Source organism: Aythya marila (assembly GCF_965140915.1).
Source record: "Aythya marila genome assembly, chromosome: 6".
In the NCBI taxonomy this organism is placed as follows: Eukaryota; Metazoa; Chordata; class Aves; order Anseriformes; family Anatidae; genus Aythya; species Aythya marila.
The window spans coordinates 1,572,201-1,585,516 of NC_139047.1; the positions used below are offsets into that span (position 1 = coordinate 1,572,201).

A 13,316-nucleotide genomic window follows, 5' to 3' on the forward strand; every position below is an offset into this window, starting at 1 on the left:
CCTTATTAAGCCCACACTTGCACAAGTATTTGTTTCTGTATCTTAGTTACAGCTAAAGTATGTTTCTGAATTTGGCCAAAGGCTGGCCAAAGTTCTGCACATGCAGGAGGGGAAATTAGTGAAGGTGTAGTTTATAGAGAGCAGTCCCAGCATCCTTACCAGAGCCCAAAGCAAAAGCAGCAGGAGTCTGCTGACACAACCTTTTCAAAAGAGGCAGTAATAAGCAAAATCCTAAATATTTTTTTTCTAGGCAAGAGTTTTTGTGAGTTTAAAAAACAAACAAAGAAACAAACAAAAACCCAATTAAAAAAAAAAAAAGAAACAAAAACCAACCAAGAAACACACAAAAAAACTAACAAGGATCATTTCTTTTTCCTGGAAAAGTATTTCATTACTCAACACACAAAATCTCCTATAACTACTTTTTTCCATAAGCTTGAATCACCTAAAGTATAAAAAAGTGTGAAAAATGATAATTCCCTACCACATTACAGTAAACCTAGGTATCTGTTGGTCTTGACCATCAGATCAGGAAGGGAAAGAAAGCTCTGGGTGACCACTGACAGGCTTGTAGTTTGGCCTTCTGCATCTTCATGACAATCCCTGCATGCTCCTGGAAGCCTCTTTCAAAAAACTAAACCTAAACCCACACACAATAGAAATTACCCTATTTCATGCTCAGGCTGACTCTGTAGCTTTTCTCATCTCTTCATGTTTTCCGTCTCCATGTCCTGCTGTCATAGTTATCTCAATAAGTATCTAACTCCTGAATGCCTGTCATGTGGTTTTAAATAGGGATGTGGTGCAGAGCTGGATGCAGAACTAAATTCTTGTTGACTTCACAGCTCTTTTTATAGAGCTGCCAAAATGGAGCAGCGGCTCACTGTTTCCGTGACAACCTCTTTCTGACTGTAGTTGCTTGCGTTCTGTTTTTTCTAACTAACTGATTTTTCTGTCTCTGCAATGTTTCTTGTGGTTTAACTAGGACAAAAGTATAGCATAGTGTCCTTGTTTAGTAATGAGCACGTGCTGTCTGCAGGCTTTGAAATAGACACCCCTGATAGTTTTGGAAGAACATGCCTCCACGCTGCCGCTGCAGGAGGGTGAGTAGTTGTGACTGTAGCTGTTACAAGTTATTTTGTGCTTTCATCGCAGATTTGGTGCAAGCCAGTTTGTCTGTGCAATCCACAGATGTCAAATTCTGGTCACTTGAGGTTGTATTTTGCCACTGCTCTCATGCACGCATTGCTTGCAAAGCAAAGGAGGTGGTCTGAAAGGACTCCTCTAAAACAGACAGCTGGATTGTGACTGAAGCACAAGTTTCAGATGTAGGGTAAACCTTCCTTTTTGTGACCCTGTGAAGACTGCTTGAGCTTTGGGTTGGAGTGCTGTGTACTCACCCAGATCGGTTTATTGCCATAAGAGTTGCTGAGGGCCAGTAGTGAGCAGAAAAGTGTCAGTTCCTAAAGCAAAGCAGAAGAAGGAGAAGGAGCTGTGGCTCCTGGGATGCTGCTGGCAGGGCAGTTATTCCCAGCCTCCTCCGCTGGACTGTATTCTTGCCTCAAAACACAACAGTGTCCTTGAGGCAGCAACCCTGGAGTCCAAATGCAGCTCTCCCTTCCAATTTTCAGGTACAAGTTCAGAAGTTCCTAAAACAACAACACAAAAATCACCAAATCAGAAAGCCAAAGTCTTTCAGAATGATGTATTCCTGATGAGTGCTGGGAGCATGACATGAAAACAAATTAAAACTGAAATACCTCAATTTATGTTGTAAATGTAGCATCCAGTTAGTTTAAATGCTTCCAAATAATTGTCAGTGGAGCTCTGTGAAGTTAACCTAGCAAAAGGATAAAACATTTGGCAAGCATTGAGTTTTGACTCTTCTTTGGAGGACTATGGCTCAGAAAACAGCTGAAATGGAGCCTTGGCTAGAACCCAGTCTGCATTCTCTATGATTTTAGCAAGCAGAAATGGTCATCCATGGTGAATACTGGGTGATCTTTCAGGAAGTTGCTTTTCTTCTTGGTGGATCAAAATAGATATATCACAAAATTCCCATAATTACAGACACCTAATGAAATTGATCTGAATGCCGTTTTTATAATTCTTACAGTATTTTTCTTGTTGATACTTGCCTCCTGTTATTAATAGAGGAGGTATGATTGTTGCTTGGATTGAAATTATTATAGTACGCTTCAGATGCTACCTCTTCAATAAGGCTGCACTCCAAAAGAATAATAAAAACAACCTGGAAGTCCAAAAGAGAACGAAAGAGAGGCTTCATAAGAAGCAAAAGTAGTTTATGAAAATAGTCATATTTTTCCAGTGGTTTACTACAGTTGTCATCACTAACAAGTATTTTTATTTTTAGTATGTTGTGGTGAGTGTTTTGAAGTTAGCAGTTTAGAGTAGGGCTGAACATATGCCAACATACCGCATCCCGCCATTTTTTCCCTGGAGCTGGAGCTATGCAAAAAGCTTTTTTTTTTTTTTTCCCCTGACACATGCCTGTTTCTCCCATTACACTAATGGGAGTTGTATGGGTATGTAGAAAACAACATACTTCAAAGGTCTGCTCATCTGGTTGTGAACAGAAATGATTTATTGCCCCTGTTAATGATAAAGAAGTCTTGGAAAGTGCTATGCTTCTTTACGTCACTTTCTGGCTTGGGGTCGTACATTTATTCTCCTAAATTACAAAATGTATCAAAATTTAGCTGCTATGTTTTCTATTAAAAATCACCTGGCTTTAAATGACATGAAGAAGCTGTATTGAATTATTTGAACAGGTAAAAAACAAACAAACAAACAAACAAAAAAAAACACACAATGGAGCCCAACTCATCCACTTATATAAATTCAATTTAAATATGACAATCATTTTAAATACTTATGCTTCTTATTCAGCAATGCACTTAAAGACGTGCTTAAATCTATCGTCAACAAATTATATGAAAATGACCCTAAAAGTAACTCTTGTAATTGAATCTCACTAAAGTAAGCAAGATTTTAGCACAGTGCTTACTGTTGAATGCTTTTCTAGAAGGGGGTGGATTTTGTTAAATGTCACCTCTTCATTATTAGACTGACATTTTATAAGCAATCAACAACTTTAAAAGCTCTCTCATAAAATAGCATTTCAGTGTGGGAAGCATTAGAGTACAACTCCCTTTGAAAATCTACAAACACACTGAATTCAGATCATATTTACTGCTTTTTCTTTGGAAAAAAATATCTATTTTTCTTCTGCAGAAGAGAAGTCTGACGTTTTCTAGAAACAAAGGAAATTGACTTTTAAACAGTCATTTTCTGTTTGCTGTGATTGAATTTCAGGTTGTAGTTGGCTGTACCCTGATATTGCAATGCAAACAGTACAATAGTAGAGTAACTTTTTCCCGTTTGGGGGTGGGGAGGCAATCAAGATGTAAGCTTCTGCTTTGTTTATGCTTTATTATTATTTTTTACTTCTCTTTTCAGTAATGTTGAATGTATAAAACTCTTGCAAAGCAGTGGAGCAGATTTTAATAAGAAGGACAAATGTGGGAGGTAAGTAAATTATGAGGTTAATTTAAAAAAAAATAAAAGAAGAATCTAGCAGTCAAGGAAGAAAGACCACCTCCATCTGGAAATTGTGTGTTCCAGGAAAAATGACAGTAAAATAAAGTAGGAGTTTGGCTTTCCCTACAGAACTGCTGCTACAGTTATATGCCATACAGGTGCAGACTTCATTATATACATAAAAGCCATCCCACCCTCTCAAGTTTTATGTTTTAAAAATATCACAGGTGTATTATTTTTTTCCCTTATTGCTTTTCTTATTGCCTGAATTCTTGTGCTGATGTGCCCAAGACAGCGCCCTTGTTATGATGGGAAGGATTGCTGCTATTTGACATGCTTCCTAAATTTTTTTCCCTTCCATATGAAGTGTTGCTATGAGTGTTGCTATGCCAGGAATGGATGCAGAGATTTCACTCCTTGATTGCTGCAGAATCTCTCAAGCATTTTGTCATGTGATTTTTCGACAAGGCAGATGTTTTCCAAAGCAGGTTCCCTAAAACATAGGGGTGGCATTAGAGCAGGGGAAGAGCTGTAGCCAACCTAATAGCACCATTTGGTTTGGTACATTGTGTTTTGTGTGATAGCAGATTGTGCCATTACATATTTATACAGCACTGCAGTGGCCATACAGCCCTGTAATGGGTACATTATCATCCACCCTCAGCTGTGGCAGTGAGGTGCCTAAGCACTGAACCTGGGTTTCCTGCTCCTTTGAAGCTGTAAATCATGATAGATATGCATGCATTTGCAGTTGCTTTAGATCAGAGAGGAAGGTGAATTCAAGTTAACTGTTTGATGACAGTAACTGTGTTTGAACTTAAGACACCGCAGAAATTCTCTGTAAATACTGCTGGGGTACCTGTTTTTCAGGCCTTGTCATTATACTAACATAAATGAATTACAGCCGAAAGGTTCCAGCATGGCTCGGGCACTGTGGATGGTACTTCCTGGTAGAGAGACAGCAGTCATTATTATTCAGATCCTTTCAATATATACCCAGTAGAAGTGTCAGATATGTAAAAAATAAATAAATAAATAAATAAAATTAAGATATTCTTCTGTCCCATTTATATGAGCCAGGTTCAAAAATGAACTATACTCTGCTTCTCTTCTGTTTTGTTTTGTTTTTTTAAACAACTTCCACCAAATTGAAAGTAGATGATTTTAGGGGACAAATGAATTTAAATTAGTCAGTTAGGATTTTTTGTAGCAGAGGGAGCCTTTGTGAGTTTCAGCCCTGCTGGAAGTTGTTCTGACAATGTGAGCTCTCTCTGAATGACATTCAGGCTTTGAAGTGGGTGTGCTGAGTATGTGGCATGCTGAATTTTCCTGCACAATGAATCTTTTCTTGGGCTTTGGAATTTGTCAGTGTGATGGGATCCCCCCACATCTCTGTCTGCGTCGCAGTCCACCTCTGGTGCTGCTCAGCCTGCCTATGCCAAGATGATTTTGGAGCTGTGTACAAACTGTAGTTTCATTGTCTGGAGCGGGGTTGCCTCCATGGGGTAATTCTGAGCAGCTGAAGCTAGTCAAAGTGAACAACTGGAGCTGAGCCTTGGCAGAGGCGTGTTTAACTACTGAGACACATGTCCCCAGTCATGTTGAGCAGTGCTGCATAGCAGGTGGATTATCAGACTGCAGAGAAACCAAACTGAATTCCGTCCGATGGACAAAGAAGCTTTTAAAGCGTTGTCTGTGCATAATAAAAAATATAAAAGCATAGTAATGCTGTGCAAAGTCAGCCTTAAAAGAGAGTTCATATGTTTATTATTATATAAACAGAATAAAAAAAAAAAAAGAAGGCAACTGTAAGGGAGGTGATAATAAAGCCTGGGTCAGTTGCTCTGTTCAGTTGGTACAGCCCTGCCTGTTGTAAAGTGTGTGGCAGATTCATTTCCAATTGTTTTTTCCTAAAAAGTCTACTTTAGGTACTTTGAGATTGAAAAATCTTAGTCTGCTCCCATGTGGGAATATTTTTGAGACAGGAGAAACACACTGTGTGTCTCCAGACCATAGGTTTTGTTTTCTTTTTTGGGGATATTGGGAGAGGGATTTACTTTGGAGTTATAAAGTGGTGAGAACTATAGCTGTGTTTTACATATGTGAGATATATATATATATATAAATATACTTATATATACTTATGTATACTTATATATATTTCTCTTCTCATGGGCAGTCATCCCTACTAAATAAGATGCTGCAAGGGATGTCCTCCTCTTCTCTGCCTCCCAGCTGGAGGCACATAGTGGTGTATGCAGAGCAGCAGCAGCAGATCTCACTGGGAATAGGTTGTTTGCAAGATGCAGATTTTGGATCTCTTTGCCACTAGGCTTGGTAGGAGCACCAAAACTTCCTAATAACACAGTAATTTGTTCAATTTGCATAACTTTGCATTTCATCAGAGGAACATAAGGTGCTGGTATTGACTTGCTGGAAATCTGTAGGAATACAGCAGTTAAGATTTATTGTTATCCCTGGCAGTGCATGCTGGAATATGAGGTAACAAATTGTCACTTGTGTTTCAGGACACCTTTGCACTATGCAGCTGCAAATTGTCATTTCCACTGTATTGAGACACTGGTGACAACCGGAGCCAATATTAACGAAACAGATGACTGGGGGCGCACCCCTTTGCACTATGCTGCTGCTTCTGACATGGACCGAAAGTAAGAGAACCTGTTTGTATTCTTTATTTAAAGTGTTTTGCCAAATCAGCGTCCTTCTGCTCTCTTTGTGATGCTAAGCCATTTGAACCAAAAAAAGGATTTTGTTAGCAAAGGAATTTCTCTCAGATATATGCGTAACTTCACATGGAATTGCTCTGACTGTATGCCAGATCCGTAGATGATGCGGAATCTCAGCTCTACAGTTTACCTTTCATGTAACACAGTTTTGCAGCCTCTCTGTCCTAATGAACTATTTTACAAACAGTCTGTCTTCTGTTTTCCTCTGTGTAGTTTCCTCACTAAAGGAAGCTCAGAGAGTTTTCCATATCTGCTTTGCAAGACCATCAGAAGGGGTGGGAGAAGGGGCAGCAGTAGGAGAGGTTTTCCCAGATATACTGCAGTGACAAACATCTGGCCATTCTGACAGACTTCTTGGCAAAGATGGGATAGATCCTACCCGTCAGTCTCTCCACTGTCAGAGTTGCTAAAAACATTCACCCTCTCCAAATAGGCTGCTCTTTAGAGACTAAGAGGAGAGAGGCCTGGGGAACATCCTTTGGCAGAATGCGAAGCTGTTCTTTTGAGAAAAGTTTGGAAGGGGGAAAACGGCTGCAAAACTTAAAAATCCTGTGGTTACTGAATGCAGTTTCTGATTCCCAGTTAGCTGCATGTTCTCATAATCTCTTCCCAATAATATACCGTATAAAACAAGGCCAATTATCCTGTTAGCGCTCTCTTAAAATTGTTGGTGACCTGTATTTATTTTAGGTTATCCCATGCTTATCTACCTCTTTCCTTCAGACGCGAAGGAACAATTTTTTGGTTGCTAATATGCAGAGGTCTGAGTTAAAGGGGAAAAAAAAAAGTGTGGTACATTCACAATAGAATACCACCTCAGAGCCACTTCAGACTTCTCCTTACCCTTGTGGTAGAGGTTTGGATACCATATAGGAGCATCAATAGCTTCCTTGTCATTTGCTTCATTTGCCATGACAATACTGATATTGAAAATGTCTTCCCTATCAACCTGAAACCTGAACAGTGCTGGGAAGAAGGCAGCAGGCTCTTCAAAGGACCGTTCTTGGCATTACAAGCAGACTAGTCTTACATGAAAGCTTTCAGCACCAATTGTTTCTAAATCTGTCTTGCCAGGGTGAGGTCTTACTCAGGACGTTGAGAATTGCAATTCAGTGTATGTTTTTCAGCTTCTGACTTTTTATAGGTGATGCTCCTGCATGTAAACAAGCTCTTGGTTAACTTAAGGATGTAGCTACTTCTATTGGTAACAGAAAAAATAAAATAAAAACGTAATTTAACCACAATCTGAACATTGGCCAGAATATGTGACCTTTATTTGCCCTCATAATCCAAACATAAATTGATTCTGATGTGGTGATGTTGTCTTATTAAATTTTCCAGTTTGAGATGTTGTGGAAGTCTTGTTACATAGACGAAATGTTGTTTGCAGTCCATCATTTTATAGGACAGGGTTTTTTTTCTTCTAAATGACAAAGATCTCCTTAAGTCAGACAGTGTTAGACCAAAGAATATTCAACATCATTTAACTTTGGGCATGGGCAGTTAATGAGCAGATAGAAGTCTTGGTGCAGCAAGGTAGTTGTACGGTTTCAGCTATTCTGGTAACTCTTTTTACTCATGGACTTCAAAAAATTACTCCTGCAGTGGAAATCACAAAAGCATTTTCCTTAAACAGATTATTCAAGTTTCTGATTATGTGTTGTTTTTTCCAGATCATGGCTTATTCCGTTCAGGGAATCCTATATCAAGATCTCACTGATTTTTAGTGACAGAAAGCAGATGCATACAGGGCTTTCATTTGTTATATGAGATGTTTGAAATACTGGTCAGTACACAGGTGTCTCCTAGGGCTTTTCTGAGCTTTGACCAACTGTCTTTATTCAACATAACACACGAGGACTATCCATGAGCTTACAGTGTTAACATTCAGAGGAGGTTTTTTTTAATTGATAAATAAGTTTTCTTGAGTCAGTGCCCATCAGACAGACCCTGCATTTGTGGAACAATCCATTACTGTTGGCACCCACAGGAAGAATATAAAATCTCAATAATAGGAATGGAAAATAGCATGATAAGGAAAGAATGTACTGTTTTGCGTTGTGCAGAATGCAATTTGGAACGTGTGTTACATAGGGATTGAAGTTAGCAAACAGTCCTCCTTACAGGCCTTTCAAGGTACTGATCTGCCCTGTTCACTGAAGTTTGGAAGCATGTGTTGGTCTTGGTGGCCAAGCAAATTCATAATCACAATCTGACTGTAAGGTCACGAATCACAATCTTCATCCATTTGACCGGGCAGCAGAGATGCCACAAATGATCCAGGTGTGAAGGAGTGTGAAGACATGCTGAGCTCTTAGAAGAATCTAAAGAATCTGACCAGGCATTTGAGAATCTGAGGCAACATCTCATGGTGTTGCCAAGATATTTCACAGAAAGTGAGGAGAGTCAGCAATGCAGCTAAAGCATATTCAAGATAGACTACTTCAGTATTAGTACCTAAAGGGCTCTGAATCTTTGATGTTACTAGCAAGTCATTGTAGGAAGCAGCAAGCTGTAGTAATCCTGAATTCCTCTCTGCAATGGGAACAGAACAGAACACACAACATTGCTGTAGGAGATATGGAAGGATTCTGGACAGTAATGAGCAAACTGTTTCTGATAGAAACCAGAATTTTCTTTCTTTTTCTTTTTTTTTTTTTTTTTGCATTGATTGGCAGGATGATAAACTGCCATGTTGTAGTTGTCTCCATTGCTTGCTGCAGACCCATGTAGCATGCTCATTAAATTTACATAAACTTATTTATTTTTTATTTTTTTTACTGTTGGCTGGAGAAGGTCAACTCCTTGCAGAGGAGATGGGGGATGGGTGGCAGACTGCATCAAAATCATTCATATTTTGAAAATAAGCTGCATTTTTCTGTTGTTTATGCTAAGAAGAAAGAATATTTTAGGTAACTCCCATGAAAATGCTGAAGAACTTGAAAGAGCCAGTGAGATGAAGGAAAAAGAAGCTGCGTTGTAAGTTTGGTGTCAATAAAGAAGTTAAACTTTGCTTCTGGAGAAAGCCACTGCTTTGCACTGCAGTTTACACTCTGCTTTTGCTCTTTCATTGCTCTGCTAAACAAAATGCTTGGCTTTAATGAGGGCTAACCTAAAGAAAAAAGCTCTATGCTTTCCTCTGTGTGCATATTCCCTAATATTTCTGCTTCTGTGTTTGTTGCTCTTTTTTAATTGAAAATGCACTGCTTCAGTAATTTAATAACTTTTTAGCACCATGCATTGCTTTATTTTAATGCTTTGCACTGAGAGTGTATGTTGCAAAGAGAAGTTAATCAATGGCTTCTTCAATTTATTTGCTTGGATTAACATTTTCACCTAGCTGCATATTGATTATTATTTTTTGTTTTAAAAATACCCTTCTTCATATGGCAGCCATATATTCAATACGAATTACAAGAAAGTAATAGCAACAAAATGATAATATCTTGATGGAATAAGAAAGAATGTTAAGAGCTATGAAGAACGTACAGGATCCTTTGAAAAACACAATTTAAAAATGCTAACAAAGAGGAAAATACATTAATATACATACATACCAGGAAAGTAATTCAGTAAAGTCCAATTTTTCAGCTTGCCATAGTGTATAGCTGCAGGCCAATGCTGTGGTCTGTGAGATTTTGCATAAAATAGCAGCAGTTCTAGCTCTTCCAACTTAGTTGTTTACATTATGGTACAGGATTGTGACTTTCAGGCTTTGTAATAGAAGACCAATTTGGAACCTAGAATAGCAGCAAAGGTTGGGTTTAAGATGGTTTTTAATGAATTGTTTTTATGATTGTTTTAAATCCCCACTCAAAGATGAGTGGGGATTTTCTGGTTAAAAAACTGGTGAATGTGGTGAAGAGGAAGGCAACCTGCAAATGATTTGAGGTGCGGTTCGAAACACAGAATTAACTGCCTGACTGCCTGTCTGCAGTGCCACTCCTAGTTGTAGTGAGGGCTAAGTCTGTTAAACAGAGTGAGTTAAACTCATGAATTGTTCACAGGTGTCTGGAGTTCCTTCTACAGAATGATGCCAATCCATCCATCCAAGACAAAGAGGGGTACAACACTGTGCATTACGCTGCTGCATATGGGCACCGGCAGTGTTTGGAACTGGTGAGTGCTCACACAGTTCAGCGATCTCTATCTGCTGATACATACATATATATATATATATACATGTGTGTGGGGGGGGTTCTATATGCTAGTATTGTGAACAGCCCCAAAGGTTACAATTTGAGTTTCTTAGATATTTACAATGCTGTGAAAACCTGCAATAAACTCAGGAAGGTGCAATAAACTCAAATATATGCAACCAGGTGCATCTTAAAAACATGATCATCTTGATAATCCAGTCCTTGTTCAACAAGCTGGTGCTTAAATGTTGTCTTTGAGTGGAGCTCAAATTACTTTTAACTGTGGTCAAAATGTTCCTGGTGTATGTGCCATTAATATGGGATAGTTCCCACTGCATGATGCTGTGTGTCCTCTGTAGCTGCCACATTATCAGACTTGCAGACTGAGAGAGTAAATAGCTTTTGTTAGCTTCATACCTGCAATGCCTTTTAACCTGTAAAGAAATAATAGCAGCATTGTTAAAGTAACCATCATCAACCTTGTATGCCATGTGTCTGCTTTTTAGTTGTTGTATTTTCATTGTTGTTGCATCAGTCAGAAATTGCATCTCATAAGAAGCCAAAAATTTGGGAGATTTATTGTGTGGACTTATAGGAGTTCGATGGCTGTAAATAAATAAATAAATAGAAGTGTCATGAAAATGGATCTTAACCGAACTGTCTGATATACAGGGAGATCCAACTCTAATTGCTTTTTTTAAATAAATAAATAAACTATAATTAGAAAATCATATAGAGATCCAGGCCTTAGTAAGACCACTGTGTGCTGTTTATTGTTTTATGTTGCTTGGTTCGTTCTTTGTTAAAGAGCCAAAGTACTTAATTATTGAGAAGGACTATTGTACGACACATGCTGCTTTCATACCACGTGCATCAGTGCTGTCAGTTTCTGCCACCCTTGGGGAAATCCTGCAGCTGTCCTACCCCAGGGTCACCAGAGCAAGGAACGGCTGACCTGCAGTTACACCAGGGCAGTCCTGGGTCACAATTGCAGGTGTTGTGCTAAGCCTTTTTAGCTCCCACCTGTGTGCACAAATATATTTAGGGCGCTTAGGGTATCACTGCTGCTTTTTCACTTGTGGCAGCCATTTGGCCTTTCCTTGTTTAGAGCCATCTCCTCTCACGTGATTCTGCCCATGGGGACGGAGCAATACTCTGCTGTGCCTGCTGTGCATTTGGTACAAAAGCAAATGCTCCTGGCATTTGAAGGGCGTATATATAGTCTTCTCTGTGCAGTGTGCAAGCCTATGCTTGTATGCCCACAGCAATGTGTATCACAGCCTTACCCGTGTCTTATCACCAGATTCTTGCATGACTTGTGTGAGCAGAGCTCTCTCTAACAGCGTCTTTCAGCCTTCAGATCATAGTCCCTGTGTGCTGCTGGGTGCAGAGCAGGCACAGAGCAAGGTCTCCTCTCTTTTCTTATGCTTGCTCCTGGGCATGTTTTCTCACAACATGTCTGTTATAGGCAATAACCTGCTATCAAGTTCCAGTGTTACTTAGGCATGCTAGACAAAAGGAAGAACTAGGAGTGCAGGATGTATCAGAGGTGTTGGGTTTTTCTTTAATTTTGAAGGGTGACATGCAAACTGTGGGTGAGAGGCAGCAATGCAGCAAGTGCTCTATATTTGGACAGAGAAATTCAGTGGTTTTCCATGTTAATCCTCCCATAGTTGAGACTATAGCTGCAGTATTAAAAATGAAAGCATCATTTACAGAGCTAGAGCCATACAGCTGTTTTGTGTTTCTGTGTGAAAGAACATTGCTAGGGATTTTAGCTTTTTGTCTGCAAAGGACCACTTTGTGTACTAGCTTGTATACCTGAGGACCATGGGGTCCATCGGGATTATGATTTTGCCATTGGTATTTAGGGTTTGATAGGCAGCTCATTGTCTCTCTGGAATACAAGAGCTAGATGTATCAAAAAGTATTTGTGTTTGATCAGCAGCAGGACCAAGACTCATCTTTGCACCCACTGTCCGAGTAGCTGACTCTGGTTTTGTGCAATGAGCATTTGTCCCTTAGATCTAGGGAGTTACCAAGTCCCAAGTTTAGTATTTATTTATATTTGGTAACAGTGACTAACTAATTGATACAGGCATCGCATTTACATTGATTTTTTTTCTTCCCCTCATTGCTTTTATCCACAATGGCAAAAAAGCTGGGACCAGCCTCAAAAGGTAATTTTGCTTTGAGCATATTTTCAGATGTTCTTGCTCAAGGAACAGTGGTAGCCCAGCAACACTAATTCCAGTGTAAATATGTCTATAGATCGGCAGATTTTTTGTTTTGACTTCACAGATTCAGTAACAGATAAATTGGTGTCCAAGTGCTAACTTTGAACCACTAATCTGTATCACAGGAACTCTGTCATATGGAATAGCCTTTTGAAATATTTCCAATCTCTTCTACCCTGAAGAAGAGATTTTTCATGCAGGATTACTGAAATAAAAACATGTTTTTCACTGTCAAATGAACTTATTTTACTGTTTTATCACTTGGATAAATGTTTTTTAATTTATGATTGGCAACTTGTAGTCAAAAATATCTAAGAATTATCTTACCTTGTTCCACAAGAGGGTTCTTTGTGGGCATAAAACTGTTACAGGAAGAAGAGCATTTAAAATATGGAGCTTTAATTCTGATCAAAACTAAGGCAAAGTGGATGCAACACTGAGTTTGATTTTTATGAGTAATGGTACCTAGTACTTCTGTATATGCACGATATTGAACTACAGCAAAATGTTAATGAATTTTTCAGTGTTCTAGGACATGTCAAATGTATCAAAGAGCTGGTAAGACTAATTTTTTTCTTTCTCCTGACCTTCTGGTTTTTATAACAGGTACCTAAATTAACTTAAATAAATGA

General features: G+C 38.9%; 1 protein-coding gene across 7 annotated transcripts in view; it reads left to right on the plus strand.

Moving 5' to 3' along the window:
- Nucleotides 1-13,316, plus strand: part of ANKRD44 (ankyrin repeat domain 44) — a 145,520-nt gene that overhangs the window by 99,514 nt on the left and 32,690 nt on the right. For 5 of the 7 annotated variants that reach the window (XR_014317764.1, XM_082763358.1, XM_082763362.1 and 2 more), the window contains exons 12-16: nucleotides 1,040-1,103; nucleotides 3,481-3,549; nucleotides 6,090-6,230; nucleotides 9,204-9,287; nucleotides 10,316-10,427. Coding sequence is in view for 6 of the 7 variants with exons in the window: in XM_082763358.1 (XP_082619484.1) it covers nucleotides 1,040-1,103; nucleotides 3,481-3,549; nucleotides 6,090-6,230; nucleotides 9,204-9,287; nucleotides 10,316-10,427 (470 nt within the window). In the remaining variant the exon portion in view is untranslated. The remainder of the gene's footprint in view (nucleotides 1-1,039; nucleotides 1,104-3,480; nucleotides 3,550-6,089; nucleotides 6,231-9,203; nucleotides 9,288-10,315; nucleotides 10,428-13,316) is intronic. The other 2 variants (XM_082763359.1, XM_082763363.1) reach the window with 1 other exon arrangement.